This window comes from Alexandromys fortis, unplaced genomic scaffold (assembly GCF_014885135.2).
Source record: "Alexandromys fortis isolate MF-2015 unplaced genomic scaffold, M_Fortis_MF-2015_v1.1 scaffold_151, whole genome shotgun sequence".
NCBI lineage: Eukaryota > Metazoa > Chordata > Mammalia > Rodentia > Cricetidae > Alexandromys > Alexandromys fortis.
The window spans coordinates 354,943-372,191 of NW_026068043.1; the positions used below are offsets into that span (position 1 = coordinate 354,943).

Here is a 17,249-nt window from a genome sequence, read left to right on the forward strand (position 1 = left end):
GGCTGCCCTGCTTCTCCCTTGCATAGAGAATGGTGGTGGGGAAGGAGACTGCAGGTACCACTAAGCTGTGTTGTGTCCCCCACCTACAGGTGGCCGGGGAGCTGAAATACCACCCTGAGTGCTTCATCTGCCTCACCTGTGGAACCTTCATCGGCGATGGGGACACCTACACACTGGTGGAGCACTCGAAGCTGTACTGGTGAGTACTGTGGGCCTCTTCGAACCTAGGGGCCTGCACCTGTCATCAAGGCTGCCCCACTCAGGCTTTTATTTCCACACGGGAAAATAGGAGAGGGCAATTGCTGTAGCTCCCTGCTACCTTGTAGACATGGCAAAAATTGTAGTGCCTGTCACCCCAGCTTTTCAGAAGGCTAATGCAAGAGGATTGTAAGTTCTAGGCCAGTCTGGGCAACTTAGTGAGACCCAGTCTCAAGAAGTAAAAAGAAAACTGAGGGTACATCTCACTAGTAGAGCACCTGCCTAGAATCCCCCAGTGAGGAGCTGGGGTGTGGCTCAGTGGTAGAACACCTGCCTAGAATCCCCCAGTGAGGGGCTGGGGTGTGGCTCAGTGGTAGAGCCCCTGCCTAGAATTACCCCAGTGAAGGCTTCCATGTCATATGTAAGGCTCTAGGTTCAGTTCTCAGTATTATTAAAAAAGAAAGAAAACGACAAAAGCCTGAATGTCCCCAACACCAGCCCCCTTCTCTCTGCCTTTGCAGTATGGTTCTGGCTCTAGCCACAGAGCTGGCATAGAGCCTACCAGCTACAGATACTATTACCAGCAGGTCTGTTCCTGCTCCAGACACCAGCTGCACACTACCCCCCAGGGCCCTCACACACTTAAAGCAATTGGCTTCCAATCCAGTGACCCCAAGTTTGATAATTTGCTAAATGATGCACAGAACTCCAAAGGGTTCTGTGCTTTGGGTCACAGTTGTATTACAAAGGACACAGCCCAGGAGCCACCAAGTGAGGACACCTTCCATCTCTCCCCCAGCCCATCTTATGTTTACTAACCAGGATGCCACACTGAGGTCCAGCATTTCATTGAGGTTTCCTTATAAGTAATCTGGCCACATGATTAAACTCTGTCTCTAGCCTGCTCCTGGGACCCAGGCTGGCTAGAAGCCCCCAAGCCTTCAGTCATGGTCCGTCTTTGTGGGACCAGCCCTGATCTGACTCATCTCATTTGCATAGACTCGAGCATCCTCCAAGGGGCTCATAAATAACAAAGATCCCCCTGTTCCAAGGACTTAGAGTCTTTCTCCCCAGAGCCGGGACAAAATAATAGGCAAATTCTCGCTTATGAAACACCAACAAGGCTGGATTTGAGAACAACAGGACCTGATCCCAAATGGGTTTTTAATGACTTCCTCCCAAATGAGATGTATCCCCAAGGGCCTCGCCTTATCTTGGCCATCTGACAACATCACAGAATAGACAAGCCAGAATGGGGCCAGCGAGATGGCTCAGTGTGTAAAGGTGCTTGCTGCCAAGCCTAATGACCAAAGTGGTGGAAAAAGAGAGCTGATTCCTCTAAGTTGTCCTTTAAACTACCCCCATATATATATACACACACAGTTTGGCACACATATACTTGACCAAACACGTGCATAAATAAATGTAATTTTGAAACAAATAATTTTTTTTTTTTACCACAATAACTGAGACCCAGATTTGAGAGGGCTGAGACAACTGGTCACCCAGGCCTGCCCCGAGTGCCATCACTTTTCTGGGGGAGGAGTGTGGAGGGGGGGAAGCCTGCTGCAGAGAAGCATGACTTCTGCTGACACTCCTCTTCCCTCCTCTTTGCATCCGCACTGCCGACGGCCTTCCTAGTGGGCGCTGCTACTACCAGACTGTGATAACTCCAGTCATTGAACAGATCCTGCCAGACTCACCCGGCTCCCACCTGCCCCACACAGTCACCCTAGTGTCCATCCCAGCCTCTGCTCATGGCAAGCGAGGCCTGTCCGTCTCCATCGACCCCCCTCATGGCCCACCAGGCTGTGGCACGGAGCATTCGCACACTGTTCGAGTCCAAGGGTGAGTGGGCTGCCACGCTGGATGGGCTCTGCTGTAGCAACCTGGTTGTATTAGTTAGCCTTTTGTTGATATAACAAAATACTCAACATAAACAACCTAAGTGGGGAAAGATTGATCTTAGCTCACAGTTCCAGAGGGTTCAGTCCATAGTCATTGAGTAAGTTTGTTCTGGCCTAAAATGCCAAGGTACTAGAAGCATGAGGAATTGCGATAAGTCAATTTACAAAAACCAGGGCTGTTAAATGGCTCATCAGGTAAAGATGCTTGCCATCAAGCTGGACAGCTTGAGTTCCATTCCCAGCTCCCACAGGGTGGAGGAAAGAACCAGCTTCTGTAAGCTGTCCTGATTTACACACATACACACACACACACACACACACACACACACGGCGTGCTCATATGCATAAACACACACAACATACTCATACACATAAACACACACACAAGACATGCTTATACACTTAAACATACATACACGAGACATGCTCATACCATAAACATACACACAAGATATGCTCATACACAAACATATACACACACAAGACATGCTTATAGACATAAATATACTTATAAGGCATGTGCATACACGTAAACATACACACACATACAAGATGTGCTCATATACATAAACATACACACACAAGACATGCTCATACACATAAACATACACACTAAAGAAATGAATATAAAAAATAATTTTAAGTCAAACAAATGGCTGTACTTATAATCCTGGAGTTAAGGAGTTGTCCTCTTGCATCTGTGAGCAACTAATGAAACTCATTGGGCCACCCCCCCCCCCAAAAAAGGAAAGACATGAAAGAAGGGGGACTAATTGCAAAGACTCAGAGGATCAGCAGAAGTGGAGGGGAACAGTGATGGAGGGGAGTGATCAAAATGCATTATACGACACATGAAGGTGTCACAGTGAAGCCCACCGTTAAGCATAGTTAATATCTGCTAATAAAAAGATGAGACTGGGGCTGGAGAGATGGCTCAGTGGTTAAGAACACTGGCTCCTCTTGCAGAGAACCAGGGTTCGGTTCCCAGCCCCCACATGGCGGCTCACATCCATCTATAACTCCAGGTCCAGAGGATTCTACACCCTTGTGGCCACCTAGCTGTGATTTTCACCAAGGTGGAATCATTTCCCTCACCACCCCATTTCTGGTCATCTTGGCTTTTGGTTTCCTATTGGGATTAAAGGGCACCAGTGGGAGGGAAACCAGTCTAACCACTGGTTTATCCCCAGAGTGGACCCCGGCTGCATGAGCCCAGATGTGAAGAATTCCATCCACGTTGGAGACCGGATCTTGGAAATCAATGGCACGCCCATCCGGAATGTGCCACTGGACGAGGTAGGACTACAGGGATCCAAGGCTGGGGCAGGGTGGAGTGCTGGAAGCAGAGCTTTCACACCTGCGCTCCACTGCCACCTCAGAACACTCACCTGGACACTCCCCTGTCCCCAGATCGACTTGCTGATCCAGGAGACCAGCCGTCTGCTCCAGCTGACCCTTGAGCATGACCCCCATGATTCTCTGGGCCACGGGCCAGGGTCGGAGCCCAGCCCCCTGGGCTCCCCAGTGCACGCTCCCAGTGGACAGGCAGGCAGCTCTGCCCGGCAGAAACCTGTCTTGTAAGTCAACCTGCTCCTTTGCTTCTGTTCTTGGTCTGTTTCATCTTTTCTGCCCCACCATCATTGTGGTACAGGGATTCGAGAAGATGTGAGGATAAAAAAGAAGAAACAGTGGACAGCGCTCCCGCTGGGAGTTAGACTGTCCCAGGCCAACAGTGCCCCCAGCTGGGAGTTAGAGACTGTCCCAGGCAGACAGTGCCCCCCCCCCAGGCTGGGCGCTAGAGACTGTCCCAGGCAGACCCATATCTTTTTTTTTTCCACTTTAATTATTTTGCATTGATTTATTCGTTAACTTTGTGGGGGGAGGGGTGCACCGAGATGGGGGGTGAGAATGCCACAGCACCTGTGTAGAGGTCCGAGGGCATCTTATAGAAGTCAGTTCTCTGCTCTTGCCTTGTGTTCAGGGAATCAAACTCAGATTGTCAAGCTTGATGTGGCTTGTATCCACATCGTTTCCTGTATCCACTGAACCATCTTGCAGGCCTTCTCTCTAAATTTAAAGTGCTTAAAAGGCAAGGCAGTTTTTGGCACTACTTTTCAGTAGGCAGATTAACATAGCAGGCAGGAATCAGTGAGGAGCAAGCGTAGATAAAACATATTTTAAGGCTGGGCTATAGGTCAGTAGTCGCTCACGTAGCATTCTGTGAGCTGTGGGTTCCATCCCCAGCACCATGTAAACCAGGCATGGTGGCACATCCCTGTAATCCCAGCTCTCAGGAGGTAGAAACAGGAAGATCAGAAGTTCAAGGTCACCCTTGGCTTCCTAGTGAGTTGGAGGCCAGCCTAGATTACATGAGACCCTATTTATTAAAAATAAACAGGAAAAAAAGCATTTTATCACTTTGATGTGCCAATTCTTAAATTAAAAAAAAATAGTTGCATTAATACAAATAGAATTAGGCCAGGCGGTGGTGGCACATGACTTTAGCCCCAGTGCTTGGGAGGCAGAGGCAGGCACATCTCTATGAGTTTGAGGCCAGCCTGGTCTACAGAGTGAGTTCCAGGAAAGCCAGGGCTGTTACCCAGAGAAGCCCTGTCATGAAAAACTAAAAAAGAAAAGAAAAGGGAAAAATGTATGTATATATGTATATATTTATAGCAATATAAATAGAATTAGTACAAATTCCATTCATATGGTTGGCTTGGTAGCAATATACGTCCCATTCCATCATTATAAATACTTTATTGTTCACGTTTACCAGCTTCTCCTGCATTTTTGCCATTCTTTCTGGGAATTCAAAAAATGGTGCTAGGTAGGTGGCTCCATGGGTAGAAGCACTTGCTGTGCAAGCATGAGGACCCAGTTCAGATCCCAGCAGCACCATGTGAAAAGTCACACACCTGTAACCCCAGACCCCATCTCAAAAGTATGGGAGAAGGCTGGAGAGGTGGATCGGCAACTAAGAGCTAAGAGTATGCCTGGCGGTAGTGGTACACACCTTCGATCCCAGCACTCAGGAGGCAAAGGCAGGCGGATCTGAGTTCCAGGCCAGCCTGGTCTACACAGTGAGACCGTGTCTTGTGGGGGAATAAGAATGTGGGCATTCACTTTGGGTCGCTCACCTCTACCATTTCTAGAGGATCTGATGTCCTTTCCTGGCCTCCAAAAGCGTGGTGCTCACATGCACAAATCTACACATAGATAAAATTGCATAGGACAATTAAAAATAATAAATCTAAAAAATAGTAAGGTTGGGGCTGGAGAGATGGCTCAGAGGTTAAGGCACTGGCTCTTCCAGAGGTCCTGAGTTCAATTCCCAGCAACCACATAGTGGCTCACAACCATCTGTAATGAGATCTGGTGCCCTCTTCTGGTATGCAGGCATACATGGAGGCAGAATGTTGATACATAATAAATCTTTAAAATAAGTAAGTAGTAAGGTGGACAGTGAGTAAGGAAATACCTATCATCAATATATGGCCTCCACATGCTCATACACAAATATGCATGCACAGTCACATGAAGGCATACATACAACACACAAACTGCAGTGTTTTACAATGGTTTTTAGTTTATGTGTTTGATTCCTACGTAGCCCAGGCTGGCTTTGAACTAGTGATCTTCCTGCCTCCACCTCTGAAGTACTGGCAATTGCAAGTATGTTTGACCATAGCCAGCTGGTTTTTAGTTTCTTCATTTAGTGCCTTAATGAGGAAGGCTCATTCGAAGCTTTGGAGAAAATAGGATGCAGACTAGCATCTTAACTTCATGGAGCAGCTAGTGATTGGCTTGGGGTAATGGGAGTGGTGGTGATAGGGCATTGGCTATGCCAGGAGACTTTGGACCTTTTTCCATGCCTTGAGGTCTCCTCTGAAGGGTTGTTGCCACACAATGGTGTGTTTCATAAAGATTACTGTGGTCCAAGATAAGGACAGAATTTGATGTGGGATGTCCAGGTCAAAGTTGGCTAATGGTCTCCAGCAGTGATCCGGGCAGCAGGTGCCATGAGTCCTCTATCCTTGAACCTGAAGAGGCAGGAAGAGAGGGACACAAAAAAAGGAATCAGAGGCAGCCTGCTACTTACCCCACTTATGCTGAATCCTCCCCAGGACTCTTGGAGAAGCCTTTTGAGGGGCAGCCCTCTTTCTAAGAGGATGTACTGTCGAAGGCATGTACTCCTTCATCTCTGTTTGTCTAGAGCTCAGGCCATAGGAGGGGATACCTGTGTACATGCAGTGTAATGGGCATCCCAGGCAGGGATGAGACCGGGCCACCAAGCAGAGGAGGCCATGGTAGGCTGTACCACCTTCTCCCAGGATGGGGGGTGTGAGCATCGACTGGTTCATATGGTACTTATTGTGAGGAGTCAAGGGCAGCGTCTGAGCTGGGTGCCACCTCCCCATGGCACTGGGACCCCGTGTGCCTTTCCCAGGAGGAGCTGCAGTATTGACACGTCCCCGAGTGCCAGCTCACCAGCCTCCCAGCGCAAGGACCTGGGTCGCTCCGAATCCCTCCGAGTGGTCTGCCGACCACATCGCATCTTCCGGCCATCTGACCTCATCCATGGGGAGGTGTTGGGCAAGGGCTGTTTCGGCCAGGCCATCAAGGTATGCAAATGGAGAGGGTCAGGCTGGATGACACCTGATCACCTCTTCCCTCACACTGCCCCCTGGGAATCCAACACATCTAGATTCTGTGCTCTCTGCGCAGTGTTACTCCCTCCTATTCCTGGATTTCCCTGAGCTAAGAGGAGGGAAGGGGTTTAAATGCATAGACTCAGAACTTTGTCTCACGTAACTCAACCTGGTCTTAAACTCACTAAGTGACTGAGGATGGCCTTGAACTCCTCTTCCACTCCCAAGTACTGGGGTCACACATGCTAGTGATGCTAAATTTTCATATCAGTACAAGGTCTCTCTAAGTTTCCCATACTAACCTCAAATTCACTAGATATCCCAGACTGGCCTTGGACATGAGATCCTCCTGCCTCAGCCTCCCAGGTGGCTGGGGTTATAGGCATGTGTCACTATGTCCCACTTGGTCTTGATTTTTGTGCTTCCATATCCCCAACATAGGTCACACACCGAGAAACAGGCGAGGTGATGGTGATGAAGGAACTTATCCGGTTTGATGAGGAGACCCAGAGGACATTCCTCAAGGAGGTCAGTGGAGAGGGATTGTCACTCCCCTCCCCAGTGAGAAGGGGTGGCAGAGGGTTCCTGGAGGATGAGTCATGCACACACCTGTTGAAAGACATGAGAGGGTTCAGGCCCCACTGGGGACAGGGCAGCTTGAGCAAAGACATCGCTCCATGAGTCGTGGGCGTAGCTCAGGTGGTAGAGTGCTTGCCTTGAAAGCATGAGGTCCTGGGTTCAATCCCCAGCACCACATCTACCAGGCATGAACTACACATCTGTAATCCCAGCACTTGGGAGATGGAGGCAAGAAGATCAGAGTTGAACGTACTCCTTGGCTACATAGAGAATTCAGCCTGGGCTATGCAAGACGTTGACTCAAAAGAGACAATGTCAAAAGTCAGAACAGCCATGTGCTGGGAGTACAGGTTGGTGGATGCTTGCTTATCATGTGTGAAGCCCTGGCTTCTAATGCAAAAATTGACCTTGGTGGTACAAGCCTGTCAGCCCAACACATAGGAGATGATGGTGTGAGCATCAGGAGTTCAGGGACCTTCATGGCTACAAAGCTAGTTCAAGACCAGTTTGAGCTATGAGAGACACTCTTAAAAAACAGAAGACAGGGCTGGAGAGATGGCTCAGTGGTTAAGAGCATTGCCTGCTCTTCCAAAGGTCCTGAGTTCAATACCCAGCAACCACATGGTGGCTCACAACCATCTGTAATGAGGTCTGGTGCCCTCTTCTGGCCTACAGACATAAACGCAGACAGAATATTGTATACATAATAAATAAATAAATAAATATTTAAAAAAACTGATGGTAAAAAAAAAAAAAAACAGAAGACAGCCAGACTGTGGTGGCGCATACCTTTAATCGCAGCACTTGGGAAGCAGAGGCAGGAGAGCAGGAGAATCCCTGTGAGTTCAAGGCCAATCTGGTCTGCAGGTCTAATTCCCAGACAGCCAAGGCTACACAGAGAAATCCTGTCTCAAAACCACCCTCATAAAAAAGAAGACATAGTGGCTTACCAGGTGAGAAGAGACTGAGTGTGTGCCCTGATGTGTAGGTGGGATAGAGCAAGGGGAAGGAGATCCAGGCTCAGCCTGTGTGTCCCCTTCCAGGTGAAGGTCATGCGGTGCTTGGAGCACCCTAATGTGCTCAAGTTCATTGGTGTGCTGTACAAGGACAAGCGGCTGAACTTCATCACAGAGTACATCAAGGGCGGCACCCTGCGGGGCATCATCAAAAGCATGGTGAGCAGGACTGGGGCCTGGGGATGTGGCTTAGTTGGTAGAATGCTGTCCTAGAATGCATGAGGCCTCAGGTTCCATCCCCAGCACTGCATAAACCCGGTGTAATGGCACCCTCCTTTATCCCAGCACTAGGGAAACAGACAGATGAGCCTTAATGAGTTCAAGGCCAGTCTGGTCTACATAGCAAGTTCCTGCCAGCCTTTCTAAATACACATAAACACCAAAACCAAAACAGGAGTTGAAGGATGAGGAGGTCAGGATTGCACTATCCCCTTGCAGGGCCGTGACCCCCAGTAACCTAAGAACTCTCCATTAGCTCTGCCTCTGAAAAGTGACATCACTTCCTACTAGTGCCATGCTGGGGACTGAGCCTTGAATACATGGGTCTCAGGGGGACACTCCAGATCCTAACCATGGCAGAACCAGAGCCCCATTCTCCCCAGCAGCTGGTGCTGTGAGTGCAGGTGGCTTGTTGGACCTTCAGCTTTGACTCTGAACGTTGGTTCAGCTTGGTTTTCAAACTTGAAATGGGGACTGGGGAAATGGCTCAGTGGGCAAGATGCTTGCTTCCCAAGCAAGAGGACCTAAGTTCCACCCCAGAGACACATGTAAAATCCCAGCATGGTGGCATACACTGTAAGCCCATCACTAGAGGTAGGCTCTCTGGGGATCACTGCCCGGGCAGCCTATGCAGATCCATGAGCTCTGCCTTCAGCGAGACGTTCTCTCAAAAGCTAAGGCCAACAAGATAACTTAGAGAGTGAAGGTGCCTGCTGCTGAGCCTGATGCGCAGAGATAAATCTCCAGAACCCACATGGTGGGAGGAGAGAGCAACTCCTGCACATTGTCCTCTGTCTCACATGTGCAGATGCGCATGCACACCCCACAGATGTGCACACACATAAATAAGTGTAGCAAATAAAAATGTTTGATTGTAGAAGGAAATTAAGGAAGAAACCTGACATTAACCTCTGGCTCCCCACATGTGTACACGCACACAAACATGGATCTACACATACCACATACTCAAAATGCAAATACATGCATACACACAAAAAAAACATGTATATATGCATACTGCACACAAAACATGGATATACACGTACCACACATAAAACATGGATATATACATATCACACAAAAAAATTAAGCAAAAATGAATAAATTAAATTAAAAATAGAGTATTCAGGAAGTTAAATAAGTACACTGTTTCCTATAACAGATTCTTGGGGCATGGTTTATACTGTCTGCCCTGGAGGTGCATAAATCAACACCCAGCAAACACTTGGGAGTGACAGCCACACAGGTTACTGCTCAGAATAGCTAGTTTGGGAACATGGCAGAACCTTTAGTGTGTAAAATCAGTTCTGTTGAGAAAAGATGCCCGAAAGGCCTATAACCCTAGCCCAAGGCTGTTGCAGGAAAATGTAAGTTCAAGGCCAGTCTGGGCTACATAGGACATCCTGTCTCAAAAAGCTGAACAAGGGCCTATGAGATAGCTCAGCAGATAAAGGTGCTGTCCCCAGTCTAATGACATGAGTGGGATTCCCTGAGACCCAAATGGTGGAAGGAGAGAATAGAGTCCCCCAGGTTGTCCTCTGACAGACAAGCAAAGAGGACGATGCCTTGGAGCCGTGCATGCACAGCACTTCGAAGATGATTAGTAGGCAGCTGTGGGTACAGAGCCTTGGGAGCCTACAGACTCTATCACACTTGTGCCTGTGGCTCCCCTGGGCTCCATCCCAGCCATTCTTTCCTGTCCCCAGGACAGCCAGTACCCATGGAGTCAGAGGGTCAGCTTTGCCAAGGACATTGCGTCAGGGATGGTAAGTGACCAACCACTCACTCAAGTGGCCCAGTCTGCTATGAGGAGTGTGCGAGCAGAACCCATGGGGAAGCTCTGAGGTGGCAGCAGTGATGTAGGGGACTACCTACAATCTCCTAGTGGAGCACAGGGTACAGCTCAGCAGCAGAGCAGAGGTCTAGAGTCCATCAGCTGCTGGGACTGCAGTGGGAGGCAAGGAACTCGCAGAGGGTCAGGGCTGAGCTGGGGAGTCTGTTGGCCAAACGTCTGCTGACGAGCTTGTTCCCGTTCCCTCAGGCCTACCTCCACTCTATGAACATCATTCACCGAGACCTCAACTCCCACAACTGTCTGGTCCGTGAGGTAAGCAGTGCTGGGCAACTGGGTGAGCTGGAGAAAGAAGGAGCCTGAGCCGCTCCTCCCAGGGCTTCACGGAGATGGAGGTTGGGTGCACAGCACAAGAACAAGAGGCAGGTGGACCTGAGTTGCAGTCCTGGCTCTGCCATTTCTAACATGGCACCAGCCCTCAGACCTACCAGCAGTGCAAGGTTTCAACAGATCAGTAAAGGGAAGACCGATTTGAAATGTAAAGCCCCAGCTTTCCCTGCAGCATTTATAGAAGCCACCTACAGTAGATGTAGCACAGGCTACCCAGGTAGCACCAACAGCTTTGGGAAGAGGAGGCTTGGCAGGGGCATTTCAGCAGAGGCAAAAGATAGAGGCAGTCAGCCCCAGATTATATGTTGGTGTCTAAAGGGTTCCCAGGTATTATACAGAACGTAGAGGATCGGGCCAAACTGGAGAGCAGGTGCCTAAAGTCCTAATCCTGTAATAAAATAACCACAATCAGCATGTGAACTGAGGAAGGCTAAGGTAGGATGTTCAAGTTCTGTGTGAGCTACAGAGCCATGTCAGGGTCAGCCTGGAAAACTTAGCAAGACCCTGTCTCAAGTGTAAAAGTGGAAAAACAAAATCCTGGAAGCACAGGTGGATAAAGCATACACCTGGAATCTGCTAGTGAGGGGCTGGGGTGTGGCTCAGTGGTAGAGCCCCTGCCTAGAATCCCCCAGTGAGGGGCTGGGGTGTGGCTCAGAGGTAGAGCCCCTCCCTAGAATCCCCCAGTGAGGGGCTGGGGTGTGACTCAGTGGTAGAGCCCCTGCCTAGAATCCCCCAGTGATGTCCAGCTGCCATGACTCAGCAATAGAGCACTTGCCTAGCATGTGCAAGGACCTGGGTTCAACTTCCAATACCACACATGCACAAAAAGAACATTCCCAAAGGCCTTCTAACCAGTCAGTACAGAGCTATGATCCAAACAAAACTAGAACTGATTCCGGTGTTTTAGGTTCAAGGATTCTCTAGGCCCTTTCAGCCTGCCTAGGACCCTGCCAGAGGACAATATGAACTGCTGGGACTGTCCAGCAAGATAGAAAACTCCAGGTTATGGGACACCCTGAGGGTCAACCTCAAACCCTGGGCATTGGTGCCATGAAAGTGAGCTGGACAAGTCTTCATGGGTCCTGCTTGGTCTTGCTGTCTAAATTGTTGGTGACCTGCATCCAGTTTACAACCTCAGGGTCAACTACTCCATGTGAACAGTAGGAAACAGTCCAGAAAGGGAGAGAAGGCAGGACACAGGCTTACCCCAAAGGAAGGCCCCTCAGCTAGTCATCTAGTGGCACAGGACAGTCACCTGAAAGCTTCAAGAACAGCAGGTGGGGAAGGGACTGAGCACACATTCCACACCCACTCTGATGTGACCTTGGGTGAATAGTGTCTGTTGGGACTCCATCACCTATGGTAAGATGCTAGTTGGTAGGTTGGTCAAGGGATTTTGATTTTCTTAGTTCTAGAGATAGAATCTAGGACGTTGAGCCCCTCAATGGGGGGGATGGTAGGATTCTAAGCAAGGACTCTACTACTGAGCTATCCTCTATTCCTTCACTGGGGGATTCTAGGCAGGGGCTCTACCTCTGAGCCACACCCCAGCCCCTCACTGGGGGATTCTAGGGAGGTGCTCTACCACTGAGCCACACCCAGACCCTCACTGGAGGATTCTAGACAGGGGCTCTAATTGAACCACACCTCTCATTCTTCACTGGAAACTAAAAATTTCAGGTAGCTCTCTTTGCCAAGAGCTGGGAGTATTGGGACAGAGGGAGGTCCCTGGGTGTCTGGGGTGTATTCTTTTGTCATATCTGGGATGACAGGGGAAGGGTCCCAGGTAGAAGCAGACAGTGTGAGGACCAGGTCTTATAAAATTTCCAGAACAAGAATGTGGTGGTGGCCGACTTTGGGCTGGCTCGACTCATGGTGGATGAGAAGACTCAGTCTGAAGACTTGCGCAGCCTCAAGAAGCCAGACCGCAAGAAGCGTTACACAGTGGTGGGCAATCCCTACTGGATGGCACCAGAGATGATCAATGGTGAGTGTTTGCTCTAGGAGTTCCAGGAGGAGGGGCAGCAGCTACCCCACACCCTGGCTCCTCCACCCCTTGACCTTCCCTGGATTCCATACTTCCTTCTATTGCTTCCCTCTGACTGGACCTTGGCCACCTCCCTCCAGCCCCCACCTCATCTTTCCTCATCTCCCTCTTTTGTTTAGTTTTGGGTGGGTGTTTGGTTTGGATTTCACAGTGTCTGGCTCAAATTGTCAGGTGTCCCATCTAGCAGGCCTTTTTTCTTTCTTTTTTTTATTTTTTTGAGGCAAGATCTCACTCTGTAGCCCTGATTATCCTGGAATTCTGCACCTGCACCATAACACCTGACTTTTTTTTTTTTTTTTTGAAAGACCGAGTCTCCTTTAACACAGATTAGCCTCAAACCTACTTTGTATCCAAGGATGACCTTGCACTCCTAATCCTCCTGCCTCTTCCTCCAGGGTTGGGATTACAGGAATGAGCCACCGTGTTCAGTTTGTGGGGTGCTGGGTAGAATCCAGAGCCTCGTATATGTTAGATAAGCACTCTGCCCAAAGTGCTGGGATTTTAAGTGAGCACTGTATGTTTGTTGTTATTTGGGGCTCTAGTACTGGGGTTGTTGTTGGGTTGTCGTTTTGGTTTGTATTGTATTTTTTTTTAAATATTTTTATGGTTTATTTAACTTTATTTTATGTGCATTGGTGTGAAAGTGTCAGATCCCCTGCAACTGGATCTTCAGACAGTTGTGAGCTGCCATGTGGGTGCTGGAAATTGAACCCCGGTCCCCTGGAAGAGCCGTCAGTGCTCTTAACCACTGAGCCATCTCTCCAGCCCGTATTGTATTGTTTTGAGACAGGCCCCATCTATTATGTAACCCTGGCTGATCTAGAACTCACAATGTAGACCAGACTGGCCTTGAATTCACAGAGGTCGACCTGCCTTTGCCTCCTGATTGCTTGAATTAAAGGTGTGCGCCACCATTCCCCTCCAGGCCTTGTCATTTTGTTTTTTTTTTTTTTTTAAGGTGTTTGTAGGGTTGGTCGTGGGGCTCAGGTGATAGAGTGCTTATCTAGCATGCAAGAAGCCCTGGGTTCCATCCCCAGCACCGCATAAGCCAGGTGTGGTGGTGCACATCTATAATCCTAGCACCTGAGTGATGGAAGCAGAAGGATTGCTGTGAGCTCAAGGCCATTTTGGGCTGCATAGTGAGTTTCAGGCTAGCCTGGGCTAGAGTGAGGGCCTATCTCAAAACCCCAAGAAAACTGGCATATGTTGGTGAACATCTTTGATCCACTTGGGAGGCAAAAGCAGGTGGATCTCTGAGTTTAAACTCAACCTTCTTGATCTTGGGGAGTTTCAGGCCATCGAGGGCTACATAGTGAGAAGACCCTGTCTAAAAACAAAGTGCTGGGCAGTGGTGGTGCACGTCATTAATCCCAGCACTTGGGAGGCAAAGGCCTATGGATCTTTGTGGGTTCAAGGCCAGCCTGGTCTACAGATTGAGCTCCAGGACAGCTAAGCATGGCTATACAAAGAAACCCTGTCTCTAAAAACAAAATAAAATAAAACATGAAAACAAACCAAACAGGTTGTGGTGGCTCAGTGGTTAAGAGCACTGGTTGCTGTGCAGAGGACCCAGGTTCAGTTGCCAGCACCTGAATGGCAACTACCAACCGTCCGTGACTCCAGTTCCAAGGGGATCTCATGATGTCTGAACTCCACAAACACCAAGCACGCGTGTGGTACACATACACACGTAGGCAAAACATTTATACACATAAAAATAAATCTAAAAAAAGAAAACAGGTGTTTGAAATAGTATTTAGGCCCCAGGTAGAACCAGCAATGTCTTGTCCCAAGACACTAACTTCCACACACCCTTAAACACCTCTTTCCCTAATTTCTTTCTCAATGCCTCTGATGCTAAGCCCATGCTCTGAAACCCACTCCACTCCAACCCTTTCCCCAGTGAAGTAACATCCATATCTTTATATATGACCAGATGGCAGCCAGGCAGAGTTAAAACTGCTTCACCACTCTGAGATCTCAGCGTTATATCAGACCCTGTAGAGCTAGGGGTGCCCTTGGTTTTCTTTTGGTTTGGGTTTGATTTTTGTTTTGTTTTGAGACAGGGTCTCCTACATAGCTCAGGTTGGCCTCAGACCATGTACCACCATGCTCTGTTTATGCCTTGCTAGAGATGGAACCCAGGGCTTCATGCATGCCACTCAAGCAGTCTGCTTGAACCACATCTCTGGCGCCTTGGTACTCTTAGAACTCAGTAGAGTGTGGTTTTCCTGCCTGTCTATTACCATTTCTTGTCCTACATCCCTTGCTGACACTTGATCTCTGTTCAGGCCATAGGTATGACGAGAAGGTGGACGTGTTTTCCTTTGGCATTGTCCTATGTGAGGTAGGTCACGTGAGCAGCCATGGTTTCCAGACCCACTGTTCCTCTCCACTCTTCAATCCTCCCACCCTCCAGCTAGATGACCCAGGGAATATGGGTCCCCAAAGCCAGACCATGGCAACAGTGGGGTATGGTGTGTCACTGACAATTCCTAGTGAACTGTCCTTAGAATCTCCAGGCTCAGGGGCCCCCATTAACCGGGGCCTTTGTGCTGGACAGATTATTGGGCGTGTGAATGCAGACCCCGATTATCTGCCCCGGACTATGGACTTTGGCCTCAATGTGCGGGGTTTCTTGGACCGCTACTGTCCACCAAATTGTCCCCCAAGTTTCTTCCCCATCACTGTGCGCTGCTGTGACCTGGATCCTGAGAAAAGGTGAGTATTGGAGGGGTAGATACTCAGTCTTAAGCGCCTTGGGGTGGGTGTGTCTTCAGGAGAGTCTACTCACCAGCCACTGGTCTCACCTGTCACCCAGGCCCTCTTTTGTTAAGCTGGAACAATGGCTGGAAACGCTTCGCATGCACTTGGCTGGTCACCTGCCACTGGGCCCACAGCTGGAACAACTGGAGCGGGGCTTCTGGGAGACCTACCGGAGGGGCGAGAGCTCACTGCCTGCCCACCCTGAGGTTCCTGACTGAGCCCAGTTGGCCCTGCCATTCTCATCCCCACCTCTGGAGAATACACCCTCACCAGATTCCTCAGCAGGAGGTGGCCCAGACATGGAGCTCTCAGCCAGGGTAGTGGTGCCCAGACCCATACCCCTGACCAGGCCCTGATTTGCCTTCTCCCCTCTTGCAGGGTGCCCCCTAGCCTCTCTCTGCCTCTGGCCCCCAAGTCATCAGGCTGCACCCACATGGTCACATTGCCCTGCCTTACCTCCCTTTCTGTGGGGGCCACGCCCTCACTTGTCTTTGCATGAGCTGGCCAGGGACGCTAGACCCATTCCATGCATTGCCTGCAGCCATCCGCACACTGCACCTGCTGGCAGCTCTTCCCCAGCTTGGCTGGGCTAGAAGACAAGCTTTAGAAGTGAGCCCCTGTGATGGCTGGGCACAGAGAGTCTTTCTTTGCCAAGAGAGAGGCTATGTTCCTAGGGACCCAACAGAGAGTCCAGAATCCCCCTGGGGGAGTCTAGATAGAAGCAGGTATCGACAATAATCTAAACCCCAAAGCAAGGAGAGGTCCAATCCCACGTGCCCACTGGCCAGGCAGTGGCCCTTGCTCTTACTTGGGGTTCATCTCATTTCTTGATTAAAGCCACTTTAGTGAAAAGCAGGTACCAGTCCTCAGGATGAGCAGGGATCCCTCGAGGGAGAAGGGCAGCTAATGCCTGGGATCTGGCTGACAGGGAGGGCCCAGCCCACACAGCAGAGGAGGGGCAGAGGGGATGAGGCAGCCATCCACCAGCACCCCAGCCCCCAGGATCATCTCGGCACCCTTCTCGGACCTCTTCCCTCTGGCTGGAGCAGCCCCGTGTCCTCCTTGGGTGCCTCTGCCCTCTGAGTTCTTTCTGTGTGATCTATTTTTTAAGAAGAGTTAGTATTATTTTTTCATAACGGCTGTAGGAGCCGCTGCCGGGGGCTTGGGGGGAATTGTTCTGTTTTTTGTTCTGTTTTGTTTAGGTGGGTGGGGGAGGGAGGGCCATTTCCTCACTTTGCTTCAGTTGAACATCTAGGACGTATTAAAACTGTGAAGCTTTCTCAGTGCACTTTGAACATGGAAGAGAGTCTGAGCAGACCCTGGTGGAACCAAGACAGAAGGAGGCAAGATATACTTGCCTCTGCCCAGTGACCATGACAGGAATGAACCCTAACTCAGAACAATAAAATCAATTCTGTGCTCCCCATGCAGGGCTTGCATCCTCATGTGTCTGGGGGCTCCGAGGAAGCAATCAAGAAAAGATAGGGATTAAGAAACCTAAGGTGGGGTGGGGTGGAGTGGGGCAGAGTGGTGGCTCAGCAGTTAAGAGCACATACTGCTCTCACTAAGGACTAGAGTTCAGTTCCTCAGACCAGCATCAGCTGGCTTACAGACTTTCATGGGGTCTGTCACCTTCTTCTGACCTCTCTGCAGGCACTGGACTTGTGAGTGAGCATATACACA

General features: G+C 49.6%; 1 protein-coding gene and 1 non-coding gene across 3 annotated transcripts in view; both read left to right on the forward strand.

Moving 5' to 3' along the window:
* Positions 1-16,986, forward strand: part of Limk1 (LIM domain kinase 1) — a 31,082-nt gene extending 14,096 nt beyond the window's left edge. For both annotated transcript variants that reach the window (XM_050166129.1, XM_050166130.1), the window contains 13 exons: positions 90-199; positions 1,840-2,046; positions 3,296-3,401; positions 3,516-3,682; positions 6,556-6,730; positions 7,199-7,285; positions 8,380-8,511; positions 10,278-10,337; positions 10,613-10,678; positions 12,584-12,740; positions 15,092-15,147; positions 15,364-15,521; positions 15,622-16,986. In XM_050166129.1, the coding sequence (XP_050022086.1) occupies positions 90-199; positions 1,840-2,046; positions 3,296-3,401; positions 3,516-3,682; positions 6,556-6,730; positions 7,199-7,285; positions 8,380-8,511; positions 10,278-10,337; positions 10,613-10,678; positions 12,584-12,740; positions 15,092-15,147; positions 15,364-15,521; positions 15,622-15,784 (1,644 nt within the window). In that variant the 3' untranslated portion in view covers positions 15,785-16,986. The remainder of the gene's footprint in view (positions 1-89; positions 200-1,839; positions 2,047-3,295; positions 3,402-3,515; positions 3,683-6,555; positions 6,731-7,198; positions 7,286-8,379; positions 8,512-10,277; positions 10,338-10,612; positions 10,679-12,583; positions 12,741-15,091; positions 15,148-15,363; positions 15,522-15,621) is intronic.
* On the forward strand, positions 7,442-7,513 carry Trnas-uga (transfer RNA serine (anticodon UGA)). The gene has a single exon. It is a non-coding gene; the product is annotated as a tRNA-Ser (tRNA).
* Positions 16,987-17,249: the final 263 nt, after the last annotated feature.